Source organism: Periophthalmus magnuspinnatus, chromosome 21 (assembly GCF_009829125.3).
Source record: "Periophthalmus magnuspinnatus isolate fPerMag1 chromosome 21, fPerMag1.2.pri, whole genome shotgun sequence".
Taxonomy (NCBI): Eukaryota; Metazoa; Chordata; class Actinopteri; order Gobiiformes; family Gobiidae; genus Periophthalmus; species Periophthalmus magnuspinnatus.
This window is the reverse complement of record NC_047146.1, coordinates 28,985,952-29,010,173: the sequence shown is the minus strand read 5'-3', so window position 1 is coordinate 29,010,173 and position 24,222 is coordinate 28,985,952. Positions and strand designations below refer to the sequence as shown.

General features: G+C 41.4%; 1 protein-coding gene and 1 long non-coding RNA gene across 2 annotated transcripts in view; one reads left to right on the top strand and one right to left on the bottom strand.

The window, feature by feature from the left end:
- The window catches only part of ttf2 (transcription termination factor, RNA polymerase II), a 34,469-nt gene extending 11,533 nt beyond the window's left edge, over nucleotides 1–22,936 (top strand). The window contains exons 5-23 of the mRNA XM_033986518.2: nucleotides 321–1,094; nucleotides 3,114–3,234; nucleotides 3,917–4,063; nucleotides 4,306–4,463; nucleotides 8,289–8,370; nucleotides 9,020–9,124; nucleotides 9,214–9,364; nucleotides 13,617–13,725; nucleotides 13,932–14,116; nucleotides 14,275–14,428; nucleotides 16,912–17,003; nucleotides 17,159–17,244; nucleotides 17,698–17,828; nucleotides 19,022–19,201; nucleotides 21,195–21,253; nucleotides 21,439–21,592; nucleotides 22,243–22,325; nucleotides 22,401–22,475; nucleotides 22,645–22,936. Coding sequence (XP_033842409.1) covers nucleotides 321–1,094; nucleotides 3,114–3,234; nucleotides 3,917–4,063; nucleotides 4,306–4,463; nucleotides 8,289–8,370; nucleotides 9,020–9,124; nucleotides 9,214–9,364; nucleotides 13,617–13,725; nucleotides 13,932–14,116; nucleotides 14,275–14,428; nucleotides 16,912–17,003; nucleotides 17,159–17,244; nucleotides 17,698–17,828; nucleotides 19,022–19,201; nucleotides 21,195–21,253; nucleotides 21,439–21,592; nucleotides 22,243–22,325; nucleotides 22,401–22,475; nucleotides 22,645–22,789 — 2,991 coding nt within the window. The 3' untranslated portion in view covers nucleotides 22,790–22,936. The remainder of the gene's footprint in view (nucleotides 1–320; nucleotides 1,095–3,113; nucleotides 3,235–3,916; nucleotides 4,064–4,305; nucleotides 4,464–8,288; nucleotides 8,371–9,019; nucleotides 9,125–9,213; nucleotides 9,365–13,616; nucleotides 13,726–13,931; nucleotides 14,117–14,274; nucleotides 14,429–16,911; nucleotides 17,004–17,158; nucleotides 17,245–17,697; nucleotides 17,829–19,021; nucleotides 19,202–21,194; nucleotides 21,254–21,438; nucleotides 21,593–22,242; nucleotides 22,326–22,400; nucleotides 22,476–22,644) is intronic.
- Nucleotides 2,150–24,222, bottom strand: part of LOC129457312 (uncharacterized) — a 348,575-nt gene continuing 326,502 nt past the window's right edge. The window contains exon 2 of the long non-coding RNA XR_008649187.1: nucleotides 2,150–2,606. This is a non-coding gene — a long non-coding RNA (uncharacterized LOC129457312). The remainder of the gene's footprint in view (nucleotides 2,607–24,222) is intronic.

Genomic DNA, 24,222 nt, shown 5'->3' with positions numbered 1-24,222 from the left:
AGAGTTTTCTTTTGCCAAGTTTTACGTTCTGATGTTATTCTTTGTTGGATTAGGTTTTTTTTCGAGCATCTCGCCTCGATTACTAAATAAGGTGATTATTTTAAAAACACAGTATAACTTTTTTGCCAAATAGATAAAAAATAAAGAACTTTTTGACCAACTATTTGGCCTGGAGAAAGTTGTATCCAGTACTTTTTAAATAACTAATTAATTACAATAAGTCTGAGTAGTTGTTACAGATCTAATAGCGGTCACACCATCTGAGTTGAATCACAGAACCACAGTGTCTAACCAAGGTTGTTTTTTTTTTTGCCATGAAGCCCAGCAAAGAGAAGAGTCCTCTAGCAGAGAGCCAGCAGCAGCCATCCTGTGTGCCCCCTGTGCGCAACCCCTTTAAGGCCCCAGCCACAACAGACTGCAACTCTGCCTGGAAAAAGATCCAGAGCAGTGCTGAGGGGAGCCACCTCAAGCCCAATGTTCAGGCTGTGGTTTTAGAGGCCAAGGAGAAGGAAGAACTCGGGTCATCTAACACATCCCGGCAAAGAGTATTACCAGCAGGCATGAAGCTGAAGAAGTGTGCCACCAAAGAGGAGTCTCACACAGATCAGCCCCAACAGACCAGAGCCATGCCTAAGGAGCAGATGCAGGACCAGACCAATATTATACCAAAGAAACAGACCCAAGACCAGCCAAGAGCCACACCTAATGTGCAGATCCCGGACCATACCAGAGTCAAACTTAAGGGGCAGACCCAAGACCAGACCCAACAGATCAGAGCCGCACCTACAGAACAGACTCTGGATGGGCAGGGAGAGCCAGCTCCAGGGTCGAGCCATGAGAGACCCCTTGCAGACAGGGGGAGTGACCCATCTGGCTCCACAGGACAGGCTCAACAGCAACAGGAGGAGGAGCAGGATGATGAGGTGCTCCTGGTGCATGTACAGCCGCCTGCTCCCAAAGCCCCTGCACACTCGCATGTACAGAAGCCCCTCACCAATTTCCCAGGCTTCCAGAAGGCTTCCAAATTGAAGCCTCCACAAGATGACCCCCACAGACTCAGGAACCTGCTCTCCTTCCAGCTCCAGCAGAAGAAGGTCAGGATGCATTGGATTGTGATGTCTGTGTAATCCCTCAGTTGTCTAGGTCTGATCTATAGTAAAAGCCAAAAGGAAAATCTGTCAACTGGACAAAAAGTTGAAACTTCTTCACTCATACAACTTTTTGCCCAGCTAACAGATTTTGCTTTTGGCTTTTACATTGGATTGTGACCTGACTCTGATTCAGGTTTTTGTTCTGTTAGGCCTGCCATTACAAATTTTGAATCACGATATATTGCCACAGAGAAATATTGCAATAACCGATAATATTAAAACTTCTTTATGCCACTGACACAAAGCAAAATAGTTCCAGTAAACTAGTTTGCGTCATTAAAAGGCTAGAGCTGCAACAAATAAATTGCGGAAGGAACCAATAATTAGAAGTTATAAAAGTTATTTATTGTACCCTCTACAACTCAAGTCTTGCTGTAATCTAAAATACTCACTATTACAAAGAAATTGTACACGCGATAAATATTGAGTCCCAGAATAATATTTTACCATTATTGTGACAGGACTGTCATGATAATTACCATACTATTATTACATAATACCATACATTGTTGTTTAATATATGAAAGCTGGAACAATATTTTGTGGGATCAGTATTTATTGTGTGTACATTTTCTTTGGACTACTGGGACATTTTTAGTTATTTTTGGCTATACGATAAAAGTTTGAATTAATAACTTATAAGTGTCATTATAGATACAAACTAAGAAATAAAGAGTTTCATTCTGCAATTTATTTATTGCATTGCAATAAATTATTTATACATATATATATATATGTATATGTATGTGTGTGTACAGTCCCTGACAAAAGTCTTGTCGCTTATCCATTTTGTAGAAACAAAAGCTTATAACCTGACTTTAAATTAATCGATTGGTCTTAGAAATGTCTCATATGAAAGCTAAAGCCCTCCCAAATTATGCTCAATATACTAAAATAAATTTGCTTCACTGAAGAAAGATTGATCATTTAAGGAACACAAAAAGGTCAGATTTTGGCAAGACAAAAGTTTTGTCGCCTACAGAAAATTGAACAAATAATTTACTTCAATTACAAAAATATGTTGCATAACGTCAGTGAATTAAGTAGTGGTGCTGTGAGATCCATATTTAATATCTTGTATGACTTCCATGAGCTTGAAGGACTGCATCCATGCGGTTCGACAATGATTCATACAATTTGTTGATGAAGTCATCAGGAATAGCAAAGAAAGCAGTCTTACATGCCTCCCAGAGTTCATCAAGATTCTTTGGTTTTGCCTTCCATGCTTCCTCTTTCATTCTACCCCAGACATGCTCAATGATGTTCATGTCTGGTGACTGGGCTGGCCAGTCCTGGAGCACCTTGATCTTCTTCGCCTTGAGGAACTTTGATGTAGAGATAGAAGTATGCGATGGAGCACCATCCTGCTGCAAAATTTGACCCCTTTTATGGTTGGGAATATAAGAGGTAGCTAATACTTCTTGATATTTTAGGCTATTGATATTGCATTCCACCCTGCAAATGTCTCGCACACCCCCATACTGGATGTAACCCAACCTGGAAAACCATTCCTGTTTTGGGGGGCTGTCTTACTGTTGCCCCTCTAGTGCACCTGTTGTTTATTTCATTAACAACAAAGCAGCTGAGACTGATTAACAACCCCCTATGCTTCTTAACTGACCATATCAATATCCTAGAAATTTGAGTGATAAGTTGCTATACTCTGATTAAAGTGTGTTCTTCTTCTTCACGTGTGTGTGTGTGTATATATATATATATATATATATATATATATATATATACACACATATAATTTTGAATAGTTTTTATGGTTTACATCTCTTGGGTTAATGTGTCAGTGGTATGAATTAGTTTCAATATTGTTTATTTATTTAAAATATATATAGCACTTCAACACATCCATCTGTACTTAGGCCTGTCACGATAAGAACATTTTGTTGTATGTGGTTAAGGTTGTGCTCAAGTTGTTTAGGGGTAATGCACTGTGTGTGTGTCTTTTAGGCCACTCTGGGTGTGGTTAACCTGGATGCTCTCCCAGATAAGGGCACACGCTTAAAGACCCAGGTGAAGGAGCTGGAGGACGCGTTGGACGCACTCAGCCTGTCAGCCTCCTCTCTGACAGGTGCCACAGTTTCTCCTCTCACACAATATAAACTAGGCTTTTATTATACTTGTGTGTAAAAGGTCCATATTACCCTATTTTCCGAGCTGTTATAATGTTGTTGCTCATCAAAAACATCCCTTGAGTTGTGTTTTGTCTCATTCACACATGGTTAACACACAAATCCACATATTTAGGTTGAGTTCTTCAACACTCTGTTGGATGATTTGAGCCCTGAAATTTCCAGTCTCTACTGAACAAAAGGTAAAAGGTAGCTGTAAACTTGAAAACTACCAATCTATGACATTACAATGTGAAACAGAGCATTTTGAACTTGAGTTTTTTAGTCCATCTGCATCATTTGATGCATCCGTCAATGACTGGAGGATTTGACCTATTGGCGTGTTTTGGGCTGATGGGGAAGCTGCATGTTTCCGTGTCTGGATGGGTTTCCTCCGGACACAAACTCCACACAGAATCTGGAATTTTCTTGCTGTGAAGCATGAGTGCTAGGCAGTTGGCCGCCTGCCTTTAAACACTCCATTAAAATGCTTAGACTAATGCAACAATTTCTTACATTTTAGAACATGCCTGCCACAACATGTTTGTATTATTCATAAGACCCCCACAAAGGTTGGATAGGTCAGCCTGCTGAAGCATTCTGACGATGACTCTTGTAGCCCAAACATCTGTGTGCCTGCAGGTGCTGGAACTGACCCTTCTTGGGATGCCCCTGTCACAGCCAAAGCTCTAGTGAACCCCTTCAGTCGTCCTCCAGGAACTGTTCTCCTGCCCGGCTCACCTGGACCTCCCCCTCTCTCACACACCCCACATGGCCCTCAGACCTCAGGTATGTCCTCCGGCCTGCAGCTATCCCAATGCTTTCCACACATGCTCGGAGGTGAGACCAGACTCATGATTATACCCAAAAATGCATCATGCTATTTGCATGATATTTTAGAATCTTGCTGGCATAAAAGAGGTGGTTTTCAGATTGTATCTTCGCATTTGTTTAACCACGGATCTTGGTTAAACGTGATAATAAAACTGATATCATGCATGTGTTGACTCTTGTCTCCTCTCTTTGTGCAGCCCCGCCCCCAGGCCATGCATTCTATGGCGGGCGGATGACAGAGGACCGGCTGCTGGCAGTGAAGAATGCCACATGTGAGGCCATCGACCACTTGCACACATCTCTGGAGTCCTGCCCTGGGGCCGACTCAGAGGCCCCAGATCCAAAGGGTATCAAGGTGCAAAGCCAGTTTAACATTGTCATTGGGCCACAGTGGAGGGTGGACTTTGTGTGTTACATTTTAAGGAATGCAGTTTTAATCATATTAGGTCTGATGACTTGCAAGTAAATCTGAGTATATGAGTAGACCTTGTGTTATCCTGCTATGCCGATTGGTTACCCCAGGCTTGGTCTACTACAGGCCACAGACGGTGATGCTTTGTGGTAAGCATTAAATTGCCCATACTACGCTATTTTATCTACACGTGTGGACGAAATTGTTGGTACCCTTTGGTTAATGATAGAAAAACTCACAATGGTCACAGAAATAACTTGAATCTGACAAAAGTAATAATAAATTTAAAAAATTATGAAATTTAACCATTGCATTTTCGACCATGCTTGAACAGAATTGTTAAAAATAAACTCATGAAACAGGCCTGGACAAAAATGATGGAACCCCCAGAAAAGACTGAAAATAATGTGACCAAAGGGACATGTTAATCCAAGGTGTGTCCACTAGTTAGCATCACAGGTGTCTACAATCTTGTAATCAGTCAGTGGGCCTATATATAGGGCTGCAGGTTGTCACTGTGCTGTTTGGTGACACGGTGTCTACCACACTCAACAAGGACCAGAGGAAGCAAAGGAAAGAGTTGTCTCAGGAGATGAGAAAGAAAATTATAGACAAGCATGTTAAAGGTAAAGGCTATAAGACCATCTCCAAGCAGCTTGATGTTCCTGTGACTACAGTTGCACATATTATTCAGAAATTTAAGATCCATGGTACCGTGGCCAACCTCTTTGGACGTGGCCACAGGAGGAAAATTGATGACAAATCAAAGAGACAGATAATACGAATGGTAAAAAAAGAGCCCAGAAAAACTTCTAAAGAGATTAAAGGTGAACTTCAAGCCCCAGGAATATCAGTGTCAGATTGCACCATCTGTCATTGTTTGAGCCAAAGTGGACTCAATGGGAGACGACCAAGGAGGACACCATTGTTGAAAACAAATCATAAAAATGCCAGATTGGAATATGCCAAACTACATGTTATAAGCCACAAAGCTTCTGGGAGAATGTCCTATGGACAGATGAGACAAAAATTGAACTTTTTGCCAAGGCACATCAGCTCTGGAAAAATGAAGCATATCAAAAAAAGAACACTGTCCCTACTGTGAAACATGGAGGAGGCTCTGTTATGTTCTGGGGCTGCTTTGCTGCATCTGGCACAGGGGTGTCTTGAATATGTGCAGGGTACAATGAAATCTCAAGACTATCAAGGGATTCTAGAGAGAAATGTGCTGGCCAGTGTCAGAAAGCTTGGTCTCAGTCACAGGTCATGGGTCTTGCAACAGGACAATGACCCACAACACACAGGTAAAAACACCCAAGAATGGCTAAGAGGAAACCATTGGACTATTCTAAAGTGGCCTTCTATGAGCCCTGACCTAAATTCTATTGAGCATCTTTGGAAGGAGCTGAAACATGCTGTCTGGAAAAGGCACCCTTCAAACCTGAGAAAACTGGAGCAGTTTGCTCATGAGGAGTGGGCCAAAATACTTGCTGAGAGGTGCAGAAGTCTCATTGACAGTTACAGGAATCATTTGATTGCAGTGATTGCCTCAAAAGATTGTGCAAACAAAATATTAAGTTAAGGGTACCATCATTTTGGTCCAGGCCTGTTTCATGAGTTTATTCTTTTTAATAATTCTCCTGAAGTATGTTTGAAAAGCAATGTCTGACTTTCATTGGTTAAATTTCATAGAATTTTTATTCATTATTATTTTTGTCAGATTCAAGTTATTTCTGTGACCATTGTGAATTTTTTTTCATTAACCGACAGGTACCAACAATTTTGTCCAATGTGTGTATGTTATAATGTCATTCCCTCATCAAAAACATACCTGGTGTTGTGTTTAGTTTCATTCAGACATGTTTAACACACAAACCCTGCATATTTAGGCTGAGTTTTTCTCTCAAACAGAACACACAGACTGTTAGCTGTTAACTTGAAAACTTCTGCTTCATGACATCACAAGTTCATACAGTGTTTTAAGCTTTGGAGATGTAGACAGACTAATAATTTGAATGTGAATGAAACAAAACACAACTCCAGGTATGTTTGATGAAGTAACAACATGGAGTTAATATGATTAACTGAGATTCAGAAGCAGGGCCATGCCTCAACCTCCATCTGCTCCTCTCCAGCGAACCACAGCTCACCTTAAGCACACCTCTAAGTATCCAGGAGCCGTATTTTACACAAGCTTATCCCAGCAACAATGTCTGTCTCTGCTTTCTTGACACCCCTCCAGTCCCCCATTTGACCTATTTGAGCCGTGTTTCCTCCAACTGCAGGGGCTTATGCTCGCTCCTCCTGCTGCAGTGCCCACACCGAAGTGCATGCTCTCACAACTATGAGTTCTGACGAGTGCACCTCTGAAGATCTCTGCTCCAGTGAAGGTCCTAGTTTCTCCATCCAGGGAGGAGACCCTCAACGTCAATAGTTTCTCTAGATTACTCTCAACTCATTCTCCTTCAGCTCTCTCCTCTCAAACTGCATTCTGGTCAAGCTACAGCTCCTTACTCCTCTCAGTCATCTCAACTACATTATTTGTGACATCCCAACGGAAAAGCCCTTATCTCCTGAACAACGAAGTATCTACTGCTTCTCTTCATGATAAAGTCAGCTCGTGAGTCATTGCACTTTTCATGACACAGCTCTGGTTTCTCCAGCATTTACAAGGGGCAGCCTCAAGAGCTCCTGACTTGAGTTGGATGATTACTCTTCAGCGTCAAATCTAAATTGATCGAAATCTACTCGATTGTTATTCCAACCATTCTTTGCCCCTTCTGAGTAGTAGTATTGTCAGAATGAATGAGAATGCCCCAACAGGTAACATCATCTATAAGGGAATATCTCGTTCTTCAGCAAACTCAGTTTCTGCAACTCTCTTTAATCTCTTCTCAAACAAATTTGTTATTCAGGCTGCTCTAACTCCAGGTCACTGAAACCTGCAGTCTTTCTTTCACCTTCTTTTACTAAATTAAGATGCTTGGCACCAAACTCTACCTTCCACCTCTTCTTGGATTTCTTCATAAACATTGTCCTACTCTGTTTGTTCAACGTCATTGTGAGGAAGCATAAAACACTGTTGGTTGTAATATGCCAGTGGACTTCAATCGCAAATGCATGTCCTCCCAGCTCCAGTTTTCTCTTCCCCTTCAAATTTTCTACTATGTTTGGTCAATTAAACTCTTCCATTTTCCTGAGGTTGTATGAAATCACCTTAGTAAATCTCAGTTGATTTGTTTGTCCACTTACGAGACTGATCAGTCTTCTCCACAACTCCAAATTAAGTCCATACAAACCTTCACTCTTGTACCTCTCCTCCTGGTTTGCCTCCAACTCTTCCAGTAACAGTCCACTTTCCCCTTCCGTCCACTCAAGAGAATCTTTTGATTGGCCTTTCGCAGCCTCATTCCGGCATGGGCAGCCAGTCTGGATAATGATTTCAACCCTCAACTGTAGGTCCTTTCCTATGTTTATGATTGGCTCATTCCGTATTTTAGTCATTTCAGTCCATCTTTTGGGGGTTCTGAATCAGCCGGGCTAACCACCTGAGTCAGAGCCTCCATCCTGAATCTTTACCTTTTCCCCATCTATTAATGTAATCAATAGATTTCTTTATTGTATACCATTGTTGTGTTGTAGTCCTTGGTAAATTATAACGTTGCTTAAAGCTCACAAGAGCCCACTTCATGTAATCTAGGACCTTTTAATGGTATATGTGTATGGTTTAGTGTGTACCAGTGGGCTCATGCGCTGTGTTTGTGTCAGGTGTCTCTGCTGGCCCATCAGAAGAGAGCTCTGGCCTGGCTGCTCTGGAGGGAGGAGCAGAACCCCTGTGGAGGAATCCTGGGTAAGACCTGCACTCTTTTACTCACTTTACTGCGAGGAAGTGGTTGCAGTCTGTGCTCTCCTCTCTGCAAACTGTCCTGTTTAGGGTCCTGTGTCATGATACTACAATTTTAAATGATTGAAACGATTCTAAGAAATAGACCTGATAGTCAATACCGATTCTGATACCACAGTGAAAATCATTGTCTTGTCTAAAGAAAGTGTTTTTAGTACCAACATTGAATTGTAGTACTTTATATTACCATGTGGCCGTTTATATCTGTGTAATGCCTCAGTTGTCCCGGTAGGTTCCATAGTGGTTCATGTGATCTATGTAGTCTGATAGTTACACTGCAGCTCAAGATCATTCCAAAGCTATTTAGGAAAGGTTCGTTTATGTCCTGTGAACGTGACTTTTTTAATATCAATTGTTAATATCAATACTTGTTCAAATCAGTGTCTAGTTTCAATACTAGTTTTATTATCAATTAGTATCTTGTTTTCGATACTTTTGACAGCCTGTGCATGCTTCAGATATTTAACAGTGTTTTTTTTTGTTTTTTTTTTTCATTTCACTCTGAATAAATAATTACAAATTCTAAAAGCCAAAGTACGTGATATCACATGTTGTGCTTTTGGAGGCTTGTGTGTGATTTGTTGTTTTGACCCAGCTGATGATATGGGACTGGGTAAAACCCTGACCATGATCTCCCTCATACTGTCCAAGAAGGTGAAACAAAGGGAGGCAGACACAGAAGAGTGGATCTCCAAAAAAGGTCTGATTTATTACACTATCTTCACATCTGAGCAGTAGCAGCCGTCAGCCTGCATGGTTTTGACTCTGTGTCCTCTGTGTGTGCTGTAGACTCCAGTCTGGTCAGCTCCAGGAGCACACTCATCATCTGCCCAGCCTCTCTGGTTCACCACTGGAAGAAGGAGATTGACCGACATGTGAAGCCAGGGAAGCTCTCTGTGTATCTGTACCATGGATCAAACCGTGAGAAGAGTGCCAAGCTGTAAGTGCTCTTTCTCAAAGCAATCACCAGTGTGACCTTTAGGAAATCTAAGAAAAGAAATCTCAAGCACAGGCTCTGTGCACTGGTTAGTCATCTAAAGTGGACATGGACGATCTCAAAACTGACCAAGCATCTGACCTAATCTGTACTTACTTAAGTTTATGGGGTATAAACTGGCAAGGCAAGGCAAAGCAAGTTTATTTGTATAGCACAATTCGTACACAAGGTAATTTAAAGTGCTTTACAGAATAAGAAAGACATTAAAATCACACAAATCAAAACATAATCACCCAATCTGCAACTCTCTCACCCACTCGTTTGCACCCTTTAAAAACTCTCTCTCGCACTCTTTAAACACTGTCTTGCTCAATTTAAGAACTTTCCCATTACTTTACAAAAAACTTTCCTGTCACTTCTCAAATAATTTCCTGTCACTTTACTATGTCTAATAAAAGTCCATCAGTCCATGTTTCTTTTGTCATCATAAAATTACCATTAAAGGAGAAGAGTGCAGAATAAAAACCTTTCAGTCATATGCACAGCTAAACAGAACCGTTTTGAGCCTGGATTTAAATATTGTCAAAGTGGAGGCCTGTCTCACATCTTCAGGAAGACTGTTCCAAGTTTTAGCTGCATAAAACTGAAACGTTGATTCCCCATGTTTAGTCCTGACTCTGGGCACCAGCAGGAGGCCTGTCCCTGAAGTCCTCAAATTGCGAGATGGTTCATATGGCACTAACATGTCGGAGATATACTTTGGACCTAGACCATGGAGAGACTTATACCCAAGCAGAGCTCATTTAAAGTCTATTCTTTGAGCTACAGGAAGCCAGTGCAGAGACCTGAGCACAGGACTTATGTGCTCGTACTTGCTGGTTCTAGTCAGGACCCGAGCAGCAGCATTCTGGATGTACTGCAGCTGTGTTAAGGCTCGTTTGGAGAGGCCAGTGAGCAGGCCGTTACAGTAGTCTAACCTACTGGAGACAAATGCATGGATAAGTCTCTCTAAGTCTGGTTTTGACAGTAAACCTTTGATTTTTGCTATGTTTTTTAGGTAGTAAAAAGCTGCAGATGTTATTGATTTGATGTGGCTGTTAAAATTCAAGTCTGAGTCCATTATTACCCCTAGATTTCTAGCCTGATTTGAAGGTTTTAGAGAGAGAGACTGGAGGTGACTGCTGACACTTTCTCTATGTTTCTGTGGGCCAAAGATGATGACTTCAGTCTTGTCTGAGTTTAGCAGAAGAAAGTTGTTTTGCATCCACACACTGATCTGCTCGATGCAGTGGCAGAGTAAATCCACTGGTCCATTTTCACCTGCTGCCAGTGAGATTGAGTGTCATCTGCATAGTTGTGGTAAGACACATTATTGCTGCGTATTAACTGGCCTAACGGCAGCATGTAGAGATTGAACAGCAGGGGTCCCAGGATTGAACCCTGGGGTACCCCACAGGTCAGGGACATTTTATCTGATATACCGTAAATTTCGGATTATAAGCCGCTACTTTTTTTCCACGCTTTGAACCCTGCGGCTTTTACAGCAGTGCGGCTTATATATGGAATTTTACTGGATAACGGCCCCTGGGGGGCGCTCTCTAGCTGTAAACGTAAAAGTGAGACAGACGTGGGGAAAGATTCTGCTCTGAAGAATTCACTAGTTTTGATTTTGAACGATCATTTTGCGCATCATGAAATGGATATGATGCAGTTTTTAAGATAAAGAAACAGAAAGGAAACAGAGCAGGGGTCGGCCTTTAACATGCAAAGAGCCATTTGGACCCACTTTCCACATAAAATAAAACACTGGGAGCCGCAAATACTTTTTGACATCTAAAATGAAGATAACACTGTATAATAACAATAATGTAACGGAATAATGTAGGTTTTACTTTCACGGACAAGCCTTCTACACGTGGCAGATAAATATGGCAAAAACAACTTAAGTGCATTAAAAAAATACAACTCACCAAACCGCTGCATCATGCATCGCGCTGATTATGTGATTATGTCTACTCTACTCCGCAGTTTCTTTAAAAAAACTCGTAGCGTATCGTTTAATCCCAGGTGCTTATTCTCCATGTGCCAAAGCAGTTTTGAAGGTTTCATTGCCTTATTTGCTTTTCCCGTATGTTACGCAGAGCGGACTGTGCGCGTGAGTCACCTGTAGTGACAAACCCAGATTTTAAGTAGGCATTGTCTGTTAAATTTATCTTTCTTTTTCTTGGAGGTCGTAGTCTCCTCTTCTGGCTCCTCAGTTGTCCTTTTCCCCTTTGTTAAAAAGATCTCCAAAGACTTTTGTTTTGGCTCATTTTCACTCGCTTGTGGCTCTACTTTTGTGCGTCGTGTCTGATGTGTTATACGTGATACGTCACCGCGGAGACAAGAGCAGATAATATACTTGCTACTACATCAAATAGATTTCTGTGGCGATTTCCAGCAGGATTTTCATGATACATCTACGGACGAGCTTATTAGTGTGTCATTAGGGACGGGCCAAAGTTGCTCCTGACCCCTGTGCGCACAACGTCTGAAAATCAGGGCTCTTTACGCAGGACTGTGAGCTGTGTCTGTGTCAGTTCCCAAGCCACGCAGAGCCGCAGTATAAGGCTGAAAGAGGCGCATACGGCTCCGGAGCCGCGAGTTGCCGACCCCTGAAATAGAGCCACTGCACGTAAGCTCGACATCAATGAATCCAACTTGGTCAATGTAAAAAGACGACAAAAGTTTTCAGAGGAAATAAAAGCAGATTTTCCGTGTTGGTGCAGCTTTATTTTCTAAACCTGCAGATGTGTTCATCCCGTGTTGTTGTCGTGTTGGTGCCAATTTTCAGGCAGTTTAAAAAAAAGCGTGTCAGTGCACCGTCTTTCTGTGTAAATATCTCATGTTACAATATGAAAACCTGCGGCTTTTATTCAGGTGCGGCTTATATATGTACAAAATTGATTTTCTCTTCAAATTTAGCTGGTGCGGCTTATATCAAGGTGCGCTCTGTAGTCCGAAATTTACGGTACATTTTCCAATTTCAACAAAGTACTCCCTGTTTTCTAAATAGGACTTGAACCAGTTAAGTGCAGTACCAGAGATGCCCACCCAGTCCTCTAGTCTCTGTAAGAGAATCCCATGATCCACAGTGTCAAAGGCAGCACTCAGATCTAACAGGATCAAGACTGAGACTTTGCCTGCATCAGTGTTCAGGCGGATGTCATTTGTCACCTTGATAAGAGCAGTCTCAGTGCTGTGGTGGGGTCTAAAACCTGATTGGAAGACATCAAAGGAGTTGTTCATTTCGAGAAAGTTAATAAGTTGTTGGTAAACAACTTTTTCGAGGACTTTGCCTAAAAACGGCAGATTTGAGATCAGTCGATAATTGTTCAATATTGTGGCATCAAGACTGCTCTTCTTTAGGAGAGGCTTGATAACCGCAGTTTTCAAAGCGCTTGGGAATGTTCCAGATTGAAGTGACATATTAACTATGTGAGTGAGTGGTGACAGCAAACTGTTGAGCACAGACTAATATATTTTGATTACCTTGTTACTTTTTATTGTTTTGTAAAATTATATTTGCTATATTAGCATGTTTTATAAGTTTCATGTTTGTTTTTGTTGCTCTGAGTCACCCATCCCTTTGCTCCCTATACTGTCACTACCCCTTCAGAGCACTATCACAACACAATTAGTGTGCATCCCACTAATGAAACTACTGCACATTACGTCAGGATTGTCAAGTTGATGTGTACAATTTTGTATCATGTTTTTGTATATTTATAGACCGTTGTGTGGGAGCATGGATGATGTTGGCTTGTGGGCTGAGCATTGCACTGAATCTTGCAGCTAACAGGCAGGAGGGTTCGAATAAGGCTCAGGAGAGATCGCTAAAATACTCAAACATGCATGAATGACATCTAAAACCTCTTAATGATTTTGATGAGGGAACTACATAACATGGTAGAAACCCTACACAAAAATCTATTTTACATTATTTCCCCTCTTCATATGCAAAGTGAAAGTGAAACTCACAATTCACTCCACTCCCTGCTCTCTCCTGTCTGCTGTTAAACATATAAATAATTTTGTGGTCTGCAGTCATAGAAAACACCTGCTACTGCAGTTTTTGTTTTGATCTCACACTAATCAAAGTATTGTTTTTTAGTATACTATAATCCCATTATTGTCCCATTGTCTTCATATTAAACTGTGTATAGCTTTGGATCATCTTACTCTTAAAGGAAATCTGAAATGTTCTATATTTCAGACTGGCCGATTATGATGTGGTGGTGACAACCTACAATTTAGTCTCCAAGGAGATCCCTCCTCCAAAGGACAAAGTGGAGAACACCAGCAGGGACACAGGGGGGACAGTGGTATGTGTCTGTTCTTCTGTTGGACTGTACCTCTGTAGCAAGTCTCTGTTGGGCTGTTGTAGGTCTATGTAGGATTTCTCCTCTATAGTAGGTCTCTGTAGTAAGACTATAAGGCTGTAGTGGATCTCTGTAGGACCTGCTCCTCTGCACTAGGTCTCTGTAGGACCTCTCTGAACATGTCTGTTCTGACTTTGTCCCTCCTTCAGCTTCCTCATGCCACCCCTCTGCTGCAAGTGGTCTGGGCACGGATAGTCCTGGATGAAGCCCACAACATCAAGAACCCCAAAGTGCAGACGTCTATAGCCGTGTGCCAGCTCAGCGCCCAGACGCGCTGGGCTGTCACGGGCACTCCCATCCAGAACAACCTGCTGGACATGTACTCCCTGCTCAAGTACGGCCACACTTCAGCATTGCACACCTGCTTATGAGGGCATTATAGTCCCTCTTACCTTCTGTACTAATGAATTAATTGGGTCTCCACACTTATTCAAAGCAGATGTGTGTAATGGGCATGTGATTTCAAACACACTTGTATTATGTGTTGTGTAGGTTCCTTCGCTGTGCTCCGTTTGATGAGTTCAAACTATGGAAGGCTCAGGTGGACAATGGCTCCAAGAGAGGCCGAGAGAGGCTTAACATCCTGACCAGGACCCTGCTGCTGCGGAGAATGAAGGACCAGCTGGACTCAACTGGAAAACCCCTGGTAACAAGGCTGTCAGCAAGGGTGTCAACAAGGGTTTAGGCCCACTCTGCAAAAAACGTTTCTATTTGAAACCATTGGATCCACTATTTCACTGTGCCCTTCATTTTATTAGAGGTGATGAATTTCAAACCCATCTCTGTATTCTTTATGAAAAAATGGGTTGACCATCACTGTCTGTTAGAACAGCACTATATGAAATTCATCTTCAAGGGACTACTTGAAAAACTGCCAGAATACCTCACCTGCATGTTAATCATTGATACTGGAACATTTAATACCAGATCACTTGAGTGTATAAGGGTAAGAAGTAGCCTCACCAAACTGCTTTTTTTTTTTTTGCTCCACAAAAATGGAATACAATCCAAGGAAAAGCAAAACTAGATACTTTAGTAACACAATTGCAATTTAATAATCTTGTAACAAACTTTTACAGTGGGGACAAAAAAGTATTTAGTCAGCCACCAATTGTGTAAGTTCTTCCACTTAAAAATTTTTATCAAACAAAGATTTCTGGCTCTCACAGACCTGTAATTTCTTCTTTAAGAGGCTCCTCTGTTCTCCACTCGTTACCTGTATTAATGGCACCTGTTTGAACTCGTTATCAGTATAAAAAGTACCTGACCACAACCTCAGTCAGAATCCAAACTCCACTATGGCCAAGACCTAACAGCTGTCAAAGGACACCAGAAACAAAATTGTAGACCTGCATCTGGCTGGGAATCTGCAATAGGTAGACAGCTTGGTGTGAGGAAATCAATTGTGGGAGCAATTATTAGAAAATGGAAGACATGCAAGACCACTGATAATCTCCCTTGATCTGGGGCTCCACTCAAGATCAAAATGGGGTCAAAATGATCACAAGAACGGTGAGCAAAAATCCCAGAACCACACAGAGGAACCTAGTGAATGACCTGCAGAGAGTTGGGACCAAAGTAACAAAGGCTACCATCAGTAACACACTACGCTGCCAGGGACTCAAATCCTGCAGTGCGAGACATGTTCTCCTGCTTAAGCCAGTAAATGTCCAGGCTCGTCTGAAGTTTTGCTAGAGAGCATTTGGATGATCCAGAAGAGGACTGGGAGAATGTCATATGGTCAGATGAAACCAAAATCATGGTCAGATGAAACCAAAATAGAACTTTTTGGTAAAAACTCAACTTGTCGTGATTGGTAGAGAAAGAAATGCTGAGTTGCATCCAAAGAACGCCATACCTACTGTGAAGCATGGGGGTGGAAACATCATGCTTTGGAGCTGTTTTTCTGCAAAGGGACCAGGATGACTGATCCATGTAAAGGAAAGAATGAATAAGGCAATGAGATTTTGAGTGAAACCCTCCTTCCATCAGCAAGGGCATTGAAGATGAAACTTGGTTGGGTCTTTCAGTATGACAATGAAAGAGTCATACGAAAGAATGGCTTTGTGAGAAGCATTTCAAAGTCCTTGAGTGGCCTAGCCAGTCTCCAGATCTCAACCCCATAGAAAATCTTTGGAGGGAGTTGAAAATCCACGTTGCCCAGTGACAGCCCCAAAACATCACTGCTCTAGAGGAGATCTCTATGGAGGAATGGGCCAAACTACCAGCAACAGTGTGTGAAAACCTTGTGGAGACTGGATTTTTCTTCTCATTTTGCCTCTCATTGTTGAATTGTACCTATGATGAAAATTACAGGTCCCTCTCATCTTAAGTGGAAGAGCTTGCACAATTGGTGGCTGACTAAATACTTTTTTGCCCTACTATATACACACAACTGCTCCTCTTTTTAATGATTTATATGGACTTGTATACTTGGTTGTTTCTTTTGTTTTCCTGTATGTATTGTATTTTAAACTGGGAGCCCATGAAAAAGAGAACCCAAGTGCTTTCACTCGGTTCTCCTGTATAAATAAAGATCTTTTATCTTTATTTATACAGGGGAAATCCCTATGAGGTTTTTGCCGAGTCACGCTAAAATCAATAAATCCTGACAGACCAGGCAGTGGACAGGGAGCTGCGGGTGAAGATCAAATGTTGTCATACCGTGCAATCCGTACCCTGCTGGCCTCCTCTGGGAACTAGTACCCTCTAGGGTCTGCTTTGGACCCCTGAGACTGGGCGGTACGGTTCTCTTTAAACAGTGGAGACACTTGCAGCCCACACTGATCTGCTCCAAAGTGAACCAGTGGAAACGAGGCTATAGTTGTTACTAAGTACTTAGTTCCACTTGTGTTACACTAATTATGGTCTCTGCGCAACAGGTACATCCTGTTACACAAGTGCGCAATTTCCCTTAAAACAACAGCCTGCATTCTGCGACCCAAACTCTTGATGTATGCCTCTTGCCACTGTTTTAAATGGAATTAATCCCTAATTTATGTGCCTCTTTCCCTACTTGTGGGAACCATTCCATCCACACTACATGAGTACAGTGTAACACACACACAACACACACCTGACTAATCCATATATATATATATGTGTATGTGTGTGTGTGTGTGCGCGCAGGTGTCCCTCCCAGAGCGCACCTGTGTGGTCCACCAGCTCACTCTGTCTGAGGACGAGCAGGCTGTGTATGATGTGGTCTTTGCACAGTCCAGGTAACATGGTCTGGGATTTTACTCTCAATAGGATTAATGATGCTATGAACCAAAGACTGTCAAATTTAATACTTTTTTTCAATGACATTTTTCAATGATAATCACATCCTCTGTAAACAGAATGCTGTCCATTGTAAATGTGTGCTCTCCTTTAGATCCACACTGCAAAATTACCTGAAGAGACACGAAGGCCAGGAGCTGAACAAGAGCAGCCCCTCCACCTCCAACCCCTTTGACAAGGGTCAGATACCAATACTACAATAATTAAAAACTTTCTTTAGACAGAAGAATGTGATTTTCAAAATTAAATCATAGCACAGTCTTTGGCCTTATATCTGTGTAATCCCTCAGTCCATAGGTTCCATAGTGGTCCATGGGCGTATACTAGTTTATATGTTCTTATACTTGCTCTGATACAGCTCAAGATCATTCTAAACCTATTCAGGAAAGGTTCATTTCTGTCCTATGAATGTGACTTTTTTAGTATTGATACCTGCACAAATGAGTATCTAGTTTTGATACTAGTTTTACTATTGATCACAATCTGATTTTCAATACTTTTGACAACCCCATTGTTTAGTATGAATATCCATGTTCACCATCTTGCTCCACAAGTGTTTCATCATGTTGAAATCCTATATACTGTTTGTGTGCGTGTCTCTTACACAAGTGCTCCTTTGTGTGATGTGTGCAGTGGCCCATGAGTTTGGGATATCACAGGTCAAGCCCTCCTCACAGACCAGTCAAGTGTCTAGCACTGTCCATATCCTGTCCCTGCTGCTGCGGCTGCGCCAGTGCTGCTGCCACCTGTCCCTGCTTCAGAAGGTACTGCCTTATGCCTGCACACTTAACAGTCTGTTTAAAGGACAGATAACAGGTTATTCTCTAATTTCTAAAAAAGTGGGTATTATGCCAATTTTTATTTTTTTTTAAGCTGTCTGCCATGTTATAATGTTATCTTTGTGTATTTGAGTATTTTAGAGATCTCTCCCAGGCCCTATTAAAACCCTCCTTACGGTTAGCTGTAATATTCTGAACAGTGCTCAGCCCATGAGCCTACGTCACCGATGCTCCTACGTGATAATTCTCCATACATATAGAAAAGCATGATACAAAACTACACAGCAATTTGACAAACCTAATGCGATGTGCAGTAGTTTTATTAGCAGGATGCTTGCTGTTTGTGTTGTGATGTCACTCTGAAGGGGATTGACTTAAGGCGGTGAGCAACAGGTTGGGAGACTCAGAGTGACAAAAATAAAAGTGAAACGTAAAAAAACATTTTAATATGGTGAATATAGCATTTTCAAATAATAAAACATAACACTTAAAAAATTGCGAAACTGAAAGAAAAATGTAAAATGTTTTGTAATGTGTTAAATAAATAAATATGTGTTAAACACTGCCTGGCCAAAATACGTCGCCACGTGGATTTACCTAAGCAAATAGGTACGGCTTGCTGTAGTTGGTCAGGTCTAGGTTCAGCAACAGTATGTGCTCAATGATTGAGGTCAGCTGACTACCTGAATATACTGAATGACCAGGTTATTCCATCAATGGATTTTTTCTTCCCTGATGGCATGGGCATTCATTCAGGATTCATCGGGCTCAAATTGTGAAAGAGTGGTTCAGAGAGCATGAGACATTATTTTCACACATGGATTGGCCACCACAGAGTCCAGACCTTAACCCCATTGAGAATCTTTGGGATGTGCTGGAGAAGGCTTTGCACAGCGGTCAGACTCTCCCATCATCATTGCAAGATCTTTGTGGAAAATTAATGCAACACTGGATGGAAATAACTCTTGTGACATTGCAGAAGCTTATCGAAACAATGCCACAGTGAATACGTCCCACAGTCAAAGCTAAAGGCAGTCCAACGAAATATTAGTTTGTGTGACCTTTTTTTAGTGATGACTTTTTTTTTGGCCAGGCAGTGTATAATGATCTTAACTGTGTCCTAGGCAGTTAAAAGCGGGTGAGACAGCTGCATTCAGGCCCTCTGTGTTTCTGCCCAGACTTTGGACTCCTCTGAGCTGCAGGGGGATGGCATCATTCTGTCTCTGGAGGAGCAGCTCTCCGCCCTCTCCCTGAGCTCCAGCCCAGCTTCGTCTGACCCTGACCCCAAACAGTCCGTGTCCCTCAACGGCATCCGCTTTGACGCCCAGCTGTTTGAGGATACCCAGCACAGCACCAAGGTCCTAGCACTTTGGCTAATTCTGACAATCAATGGCCAGAGTCTGCTCTGGTACACTACAGATCACACATGCACTGTTAAAGCATTCAGTATTCAGGCTTTCTATATCTCATCTTCAGGGGCATTGTCCATTTTGAGCTCTAAAGAGGGAAGAATCTTGTGGTATTACCATAGACTGTTTATATAAATGGACATGGCTAATCTGCTCCAAATGTGTTCTAAAAATAGGCAAGGCAAATATATTTGTATAGAACAATTCGTACACAAAGTAACTACAGAATAAGAAAGATATTAAAATCAATCAATACAAACAAATCAAAACATAAATAATCATCATAAAATTTACATTAAAAGAGAAGAGTACAGAATAAAAACCTTTCAGTCATATTCACAGCTAAACAGAACCGTTTTGAGCCTGGATTAAACATTGTCAAGAGGCCGTCATAGAGGCCTGTCTCACATCTTCAGGAAGAGTGTTTTGGGGTTTAGCTGCATAAAACTGAAATGCTGATTCCACATGTTTAGTCCTGACTCTGGGCTCCAGAGCCAGGACTAAACATGTGTGTCCCTGAAGTCTTCAGAGTGTGAGATGGTTCATATGGCATTAATATGTCGGAGATGTACTTTGGTGCTAGGCCATGGAGAGTCTTATTCACAAGCAGAGCTGCTTTAAAGTTTAATCTCTGAGCCAGAAGCCAGTTCAGAGACTTGAGCACAGGACTAATGTGCTTGTACTTCCTGGTTCTAGTCAGAACCCGAGCAACAGTGTTCTGAATGTACTACAACTGTCTTGACGCTCATTTGGAGAGGCCAGTGAGCAGAATGTTACAGTAGTCTAACCTACAGGAGACAAACACATGGATAAATCTCTCCAAGTCTGGTTTTGACAGTAAACCTTTGATTTTTGCAATGTTTTTTAGATGGTAAAAAGCTGCAGATGTGATTGATTTGGTGTGGCTGTTAAAGTTCAAGTCTGAGTTCATTATTCCAAATAAGGTAAAAAATATTATAAATGGGAAGTGAGCCTTTTCCCAGAAGTCACTCCCACAAGCCTTAGCAACAGCCTTAAGCCGAATTGGCTCTTTGATTGCTATGATACTCCAGGTAGGAATTTCTCAAAGATTCGCCCCCATTAACTGCTAACGTTGATGAGCTTCACTTGGCCAAATGCTTTTGGTGATGTCACACTTCATTAGTCCACTTCTTTAATTCAGTAATAACAATAGACTATATAAAGAAAATTCAACCCAGATATGATGGACTATAATGCATGTGTTTAAAGACTCAAAAATACACTTGGCAGTGGACCTAATCCTTTTAAAATCCCAATTTATAATTATATTGCCCGACCCAGCCCCGTTGCATTATCACATAACACCACTAGATGGTATCTATATTACTTCTTCCATCAGGTCAAAGCTGGCACACTATCGCAGGGCTTCCGAAACTTTTCAGAGGCGGCTGATGCCCCACTACCTTCTGTTCGGCGTTTTACTGGCAGATTAAGTGAGCCTGATAGAGCTTCATGTGTTCACAACTTCACACTGAATAGCAACGCATATGCTCACAATAAGTCACAACTGTGCCCTACACAGATGGCACATACAACACTTTTTAAGATGGTCCCACAAGTGTTCAAACTAAGCACAGTAAATCATCTTACCAGTAAAACAAAAGAGAGCGTATGCAACGTACCCTAACCTAGCCCAATCAACAGCACAGAGGGGGAAATCTGCCAACTAGTTTATTTTCAGTTTATTTCAATAACTATCTACATTTACTCACATTAATATTACAATGATATGTTTAACATATGAACTAAAGTAATAAATAAATATAATCTGGCGACCCCTCATCTGGGGAGAGGGGAGGGCACACTATCATACAGCAGTAACATGGATAGCATCTAGTGGTTATATGTGACAATACAACAGTTTGAATTACTGGTGACAGCTTTAAAGCTGCCATATAGACATCTTATCTTTGTTTTCCAGATTTCTGCAATAGTCTCTGAGCTGAAGGCCATCCGACAGCACGGGGCGAATCAGAAAAGGTCAGTACTTTATGAAGGCTTTTATGCTTGTACAGTATGATTGAATTTCGTGTAGGAAGACAGACACATGGTAACATGTGTCTATCCGTGTCCTTGTTACCATGTGTTTATCCTCATGTCCTCAGTGTCTCTGTTGCCATGTGTCTGTCCTCATGTCCTCAGTTCCCCTGTCTTCTTGTCCTCAGTGTGATCGTGTCCCAGTGGACCAGTATGCTTCACATTGTGGGTGGGCACCTGAGGCAGATGGGGCTGAGCTACGCGGTCATAGATGGGACAGTGGTGCCCAAAAAGAGGATGGACCTGGTGGAGGAGTTCAACACCAATCCCCATGGCCCACAGGTAAAGTCTGCTACTCTTCATCATGAAAGTTAATGAAATGTATGTAAACCTCTGACTTTGAAGAAAGTAATGATAATTCTAGCATTTAGCAAATGGAAATAATTTAGGTAATCCTAACTGACCTAAAACGGGAAAAGTTTAGTTTGTATCAGACAGTGACAGGAAAAAAGTGTGTGTGTCTTTTTATAGTGTATATAAACACATATGCACACAGTTGTTTTGGAACAAATTTGACTGCATAAGTGTTCAGACCGAGTCCAGCGACTTACAAATTTCAACTATTGAGCAACTATGTAGGGAACTGAAAATTAGTACTTTGAGAGTGGTCTGGGGGAGAGGACTTGGCACACAGGATTACTCAAACAAGTATGAATGAAGCAAAATGCTGATATTTTTGAGGAGGAAATGATAAAATATAGCTCTAAAACATGAAAGGTATTTTGCATAATGTGTCCTCTTTTAAACAATCTGAATCTTGGTTGATAGAAACCATGACATTGTACAGTCTGTAAGTAATATGTGCAGACCTCAGTGTGGCCCAGGTCTTACCCTGCAGAGGTACGGCTGTCCCGAGCTTACCATGGCCTGCCTATTACCCCAGGGAGGTGTGGCTGTCCCCTGAGCACAGCCTGACTGCCATGTGTTTTCAGGTGATGCTGGTGTCACTCTGTGCTGGAGGAGTGGGGCTCAACCTGATTGGAGGGAACCATCTTTTCCTCATCGACATGCACTGGTACTGGACTCTTTCGGACCACAGCTAACATATTAATTGTTAAGGAGTAGGAAACATAATGCGTTTTCATGACAGGAACCCCGCTCTGGAGGACCAGGCCTGTGACCGGATCTATAGAGTGGGCCAGAGAAAAGACGTCACTATTCACAGGTGAGCATGTTTTATATGTATACTACTGTGCACCTAACCACCATACTGTCAGTGTGCTATCTCACCTTAGCACCATTGTTGCTGCACTTTTTTTTTTTTTTTTTTTTGAAGAAAAGTGTGTCTTTGTTTAGAGTGTTGCTTACCTTGAGTTCCCTCTTGGTGTGCTCAGGTTTGTGTGTGAAGGCACCGTGGAGGAGAAGATCTCCACTCTACAGGCCAAGAAGAAGGAGCTGGCTCAGAACGTGCTCTCGGGGACCGGGAACACGCTATCCAAACTGTCCCTGGCTGACCTGCGCATCATTTTTGGAGTGTAGACACTGACTGACCTGCACATCATCAGTTTATCTGTCGTGAATCACTGCTCGTGGTCTATTCTTCTTCAATAATGTTGTTTTATTAATACAACTGCTTTTATTTGGTCTTCTTTTATATGTTTTAATAAATCCTATTGAGTGTTATCATACTGAGTATAACTGCTTATTTTATTTGAGTTTATGAAAGGGCACCTGACTGTAAACGTAAATGTGTGGGGTGTTACGACCTCTTCTTGAAATACAAGTACTTTGAATACCCCATCATGGGTCTACATTTGCATATCAGTCAAAAGTTTGGACACACCCTCTCATTCAATGTTTTTTTCTTTGGTTATTTTCTACATTTAAGATACATACTGAAGACTTCAAATATACAGTTGAAACCAGAAGTTTATATACACTACATACATTTTTTTCCCTCACTGTCTGAAATCAGACTTCTCCAATTTTAGGTCCATTAGGATTACCAAAATGATTTCTATTTGTTAAATGCCAGAATGAGAGAAGGATTTCTTGAGACAATTTTTCAGTATTTTCTTCAAAGTCAGAAGTTTACATATACTAAAATTACTATGCATTTAAACGATTTGGGAAAACTCAGATGATGTCATGTTTTTTGAAGCTTTGATTTGGAGACACACCTGTGGATGTATTTGAAGGCACACCTGAAACACACTGCCTTTTTGTGTAACATGGAAAAGTTAAAAGAAATCATCCAAGATGTCAGAAAGAGAATTGGGGACTTACACAAGTTTGGTTCATCCTTGGGTGCAATTTCCAGATGGCTGAAGGTGCCACTTTCATCTGTTTTCAATTATACACAAGTACAACCCCAATTCCAATGAAGTTGGGACACTGTGTAAAACTTAAAAAAAAAAATATATATATATATATATATATATATATATATATATATATATATATATATATTATATGATTTGCAAATCCTTTTCAATTTATCTTGAACTGAATAAACTAAAAAGACATATTTAATGTTCAAACTGATAAACTTTGTTTTCATGCAAATATTCACTCATTTTCAATTTGATGTCTGCAACATGTTCCAATAAAGGTGTGACAGGGGCATGTTTACCACTGTGTTACATCACCTTTTCTTGTAACAACAATCAATAAACGTTTGGGAACTGAGGACACTAATTGTTGAAGCTTTGCAGGAGGAATTCTTTCCCATTCTTGCCGAATGTACAACTTCAGTTGCTCAGCAGTCCAGGGTCTCCGTTGTCGTATTTTGTGCTTCATAATGCAACACACATTTTCAGTGGTAGACACGTCTGGATTGCAGTTAGGCCAGTCTAGTAACCGCACTCTTTTACTACAAAGCCACGCTGTTGTAACACATGTGGCAATGTGGCTTGGCATTGTCTTGCTGAAATAAGCAGGGATGTCCCTGAAAAACATGTTGCTTGGATGGC